General features: G+C 54.4%; 1 protein-coding gene and 1 long non-coding RNA gene across 2 annotated transcripts in view; one reads left to right on the top strand and one right to left on the bottom strand.

Moving 5' to 3' along the window:
* LOC102007693 overlaps positions 1–141 on the bottom strand; it is a 9,531-nt gene extending 9,390 nt beyond the window's left edge. The window contains exon 1 of the long non-coding RNA XR_261816.2: positions 58–141. This is a non-coding gene — a long non-coding RNA (uncharacterized LOC102007693). The remainder of the gene's footprint in view (positions 1–57) is intronic.
* The window catches only part of Tnxb (tenascin XB), a gene marked incomplete in the record, with an annotated part of 44,476 nt that overhangs the window by 28,632 nt on the left and 12,608 nt on the right, over positions 1–3,236 (top strand). The window contains 1 exon segment of the mRNA XM_013516898.1: positions 2,642–2,793. Within this exon segment, the coding sequence (XP_013372352.1) occupies positions 2,642–2,793 (152 nt within the window).

Genomic DNA, 3,236 nt, shown 5'->3' with positions numbered 1-3,236 from the left:
GCCGCGACCGGTGAGTGAGGCCCGGCCCTTGGGATTTCTTTGTCCTCTAATGGGTACCTGGCAGCTGTCCTGTTCAGTCACCAGCCGGCTCTCTATCCCGCCCCAGCACCTCGGTCCTTGGCCCTGGTCCACGCTTCATGGCTTGGTCTTGTCCACCTGTACCCTCTTTTTCCACTACAGGGGACCCTCTCTGATGCTTACTACTGCCCACCTCCAAGACGCACACCGAATACAAGCCTAGCTGGACCTAACAGGATTTTTTTCTTTCCTTGTTAATCAAGGGATTCTTTGTTATGTAACCACAAACACACAGGCGCACAGGAAGTTAGGGTGACTGCATAAGGTACACAGCACCTTTAAAAGGAGCTATTGTGCTGCCTTTGAGAATGTTTTCACGTAAAACAATAACTTTGTAATGTTCCGTAGGAAAAAATAACAGCCCACAGTCTGTGCCAGCGTGCTGATCACAACCATGTGAAAATAGCAGACACGGAGAGCACGTCCCACGGCCGTGTGGTTAGAATAGAGTGTTCCAGCATGGGTTTTTTAAAATTTTTTTTTTCTATTTTGTTCTGTTCCTCATTGTTCAAACTTTCTTAAATGGCAAGCATTTCTTATGTTTCCTCTGTTTCTTTTATAATCAGAGAGAAACAGAAAAACGCAATGTCTTCCCCCTACCTGCCATCTGTCCTCCCAGTTCCCCCAGCAACTTCCTTCATTTCTGATCGTGAGGAAGTGGCAGTTGCCCCCTCTGGGTTTGTGTTTGTGTTTTGTCTTTTTGAGACAGGGTCTCCCTGTGCAGTTCAGGCTGGCCTTGAGCTCACTTTGTAGCCCAGGCTGGTCTCCAACTCACAACAATCCTCCTGCCTCAGCTTCCCGAGTGCTGGGATTACAGGCGTGCGCCACCATGCCCGGCTTTTTTTGTTTTTGTGTTTGTGTTTGTGTTTGTGTTTAGTTGCCCCCCCTGGAGATGGAGGGAGCAAACCGCAGGCAAGCCCAGCCCCGCACATGCAGTCGGGCCGCCTTGCTGAGCCCTTCCCTTCTGCGGCCTCCTGTGCCTGTCTCACAGGGGCCCTCAGCGCCCTGCAGATGTGGAGAGGCCCGCCCTGAGGGTCAGCCTGGGCGCCAGCTGCCGAGGGGCCCCATTCAGTCCTGGCCGTCGCCCCAGAGGGGAGCTGTCCCCACCCAGGCCCCAACTCCATGGCCATGCCTGGTTTCTGCATGCATTCAGGGTTCCCCACAGAAGCACAGAAACATTCACACCCTGGGGGTGAGCTGCTGTTTTTATCCCCCGCTCAGCTATGTTTTCCTCATGGTGGGTCGCAGGTGAATCTTAGCGTCCACTACACAAAAAGGGCAGCAAAGGGGCCTGGCCTCACCTTCCTCTCTGTCAACTTTCTCTACCCTCCCTTCTCACACCTTTTCTTTGTTACTTTGCTTTTTTGTTTGTTTGTTTGTTTGTTTGTTGGTCTTTTTGAGGCAGGGTTTCTGGCCTTGAACTCACTGTGTAGCCCGGGCTAGTCTCAAACTCATGATGATCCTCTTGCCTCAGCCTCCCAAGTGCTGGGATTATGGGCATGCGCCACCACGTTTCGCTCATCTGCAACTTTATTCATGTTTATCATCCAGAATTTCTTTTTAAGCCCATTTTGTTTGGTTTTGAGACAGGGTCTTGCTATGCAGTCCAGGCTGGCCTTCAACTCACTATGTAACCCAGGCTGGCCAGGACTTCATGGCAATCCTCCTGCCTCAGCCTTCCAAATATTACAGGTGTGTACCAGCACTCCTGACTTAAACCCATATTTTTATAGTGAAATGAAATATAGGTATGTTATGGAAAGTTTCCTGGAAAAACTAGAAAAAAAGAAAAACCTGAAAACCCCATCTTTTGACCCAATGAGGACCATTGTTTATAATGTGGGCACTTGCTGGCATAGCTGAGGCCCTGGGCAAAGTCTTCAGCACTGCAGAGCGAAGCAAAGCAAGAAACCCCCGACATACGAAGCACACATCCCCTCCCTGCAGCTTGAGTGCGTGTGTGGCTCAAGGCTGTGGTCAAGAGTGGCTGCAGAATTCTTTTCCAAAACTGGGCGTTGGACCTAGGGCCTCATTCATGTCAGGCAGCCGCAGAATTCTTGGCTGTCACTTTCCTGTATCCAAGTTACGCTGTGATCCTTTACCTTGTGGCCGCGCAACCTGCCCAGTTCCTCATTTTAATGGTTATTTGATGCTTGCTGGTGAAAGCGCTGTAACAAAATTAATCATCCTTAACGGGTCATTTGGGTTCCTGACACATTTTACTGTTGTGAATAATCCCGTTATGAGTTTTTCCATGTTATAAGAGTTTCCTGCTTTTAATAGTTTTCTTAGGAGAGGCGCCCAGGGGAGATTATTAGGTCAGAGGAAGGAGCACTCTCGGCCGCTGGTGCGCACTTCCCAGTGGCCGCAGAGCTGTGGCAGCCGTGTGTGCTGCCGGCCAGCAGGACAGCACGGGCCGGGCTCTTCTGCACGACCCAGCGGCCTGGCTCCTATGGCCTGAGGGGCTCGTGAGGGCTTTTGCTTCTGTGATGACAAAAGCAGAAGGGCTCCTTCAACCTGTATGTGCTCATCTCTTCTCCTAGCACCCCAAGAAGTTGAGAAAGAGGAGCCCCCCAGCCCCCCAGAAGTCAGCACAGAGGCCCCGGAGCCCCCCAGCCCCCCAGAAGCCAGCACAGAGGCCCCGGAGCCCCCCGAAGAGCCGCTCCTGGGGGAGCTGACGGTGACAGAGGCGTCCCCAGACTCCCTGGGCCTGTCCTGGACGGTGGCCCGGGGCCACTTCGACGCGTTCAGCATCCAGTACAAGGACGAGGCGGGGCGGCCGCAGGTGCTGCGAGTGGGGGGCGAGGCGCGGGAGGCCACCGTGCGGGAGCTGGCCCCGGGGCGCAAGTACAAGCTGAACCTGTACGGGCTGGGCCCGGCCGGGCGCGTGGGCCCGGTGTCCGCCGTGGCCGCGACCGGTGAGTGAGGGGCGGGCGGGGAGGGAGGGAAGACCAGCTCTAAAGCAGAGTCCTGAGCCACACAAACAAGGAAATGCCAAGACCCCAGTCAAGGGAGGGCAGGGACAGTGTGGCTCATGGCCATGCTCAGAAGCTGGAGCGTGGGGGGTGAGAGGTCATGTGGGCATGGGCAGGGTCAGGGTCAGGTGCAGGAATGGCGGGCAATGCCAAGGAGCAGAGGCGGCGGCAGCGCCCCTGTGG

This window comes from Chinchilla lanigera, unplaced genomic scaffold (assembly GCF_000276665.1).
Source record: "Chinchilla lanigera isolate Chin_1 unplaced genomic scaffold, ChiLan1.0 scaffold00036, whole genome shotgun sequence".
Taxonomy (NCBI): Eukaryota; Metazoa; Chordata; class Mammalia; order Rodentia; family Chinchillidae; genus Chinchilla; species Chinchilla lanigera.
The sequence above is the reverse complement of the archived record's forward strand: the minus strand, read 5'-3'. Positions and strand labels throughout refer to the sequence as shown.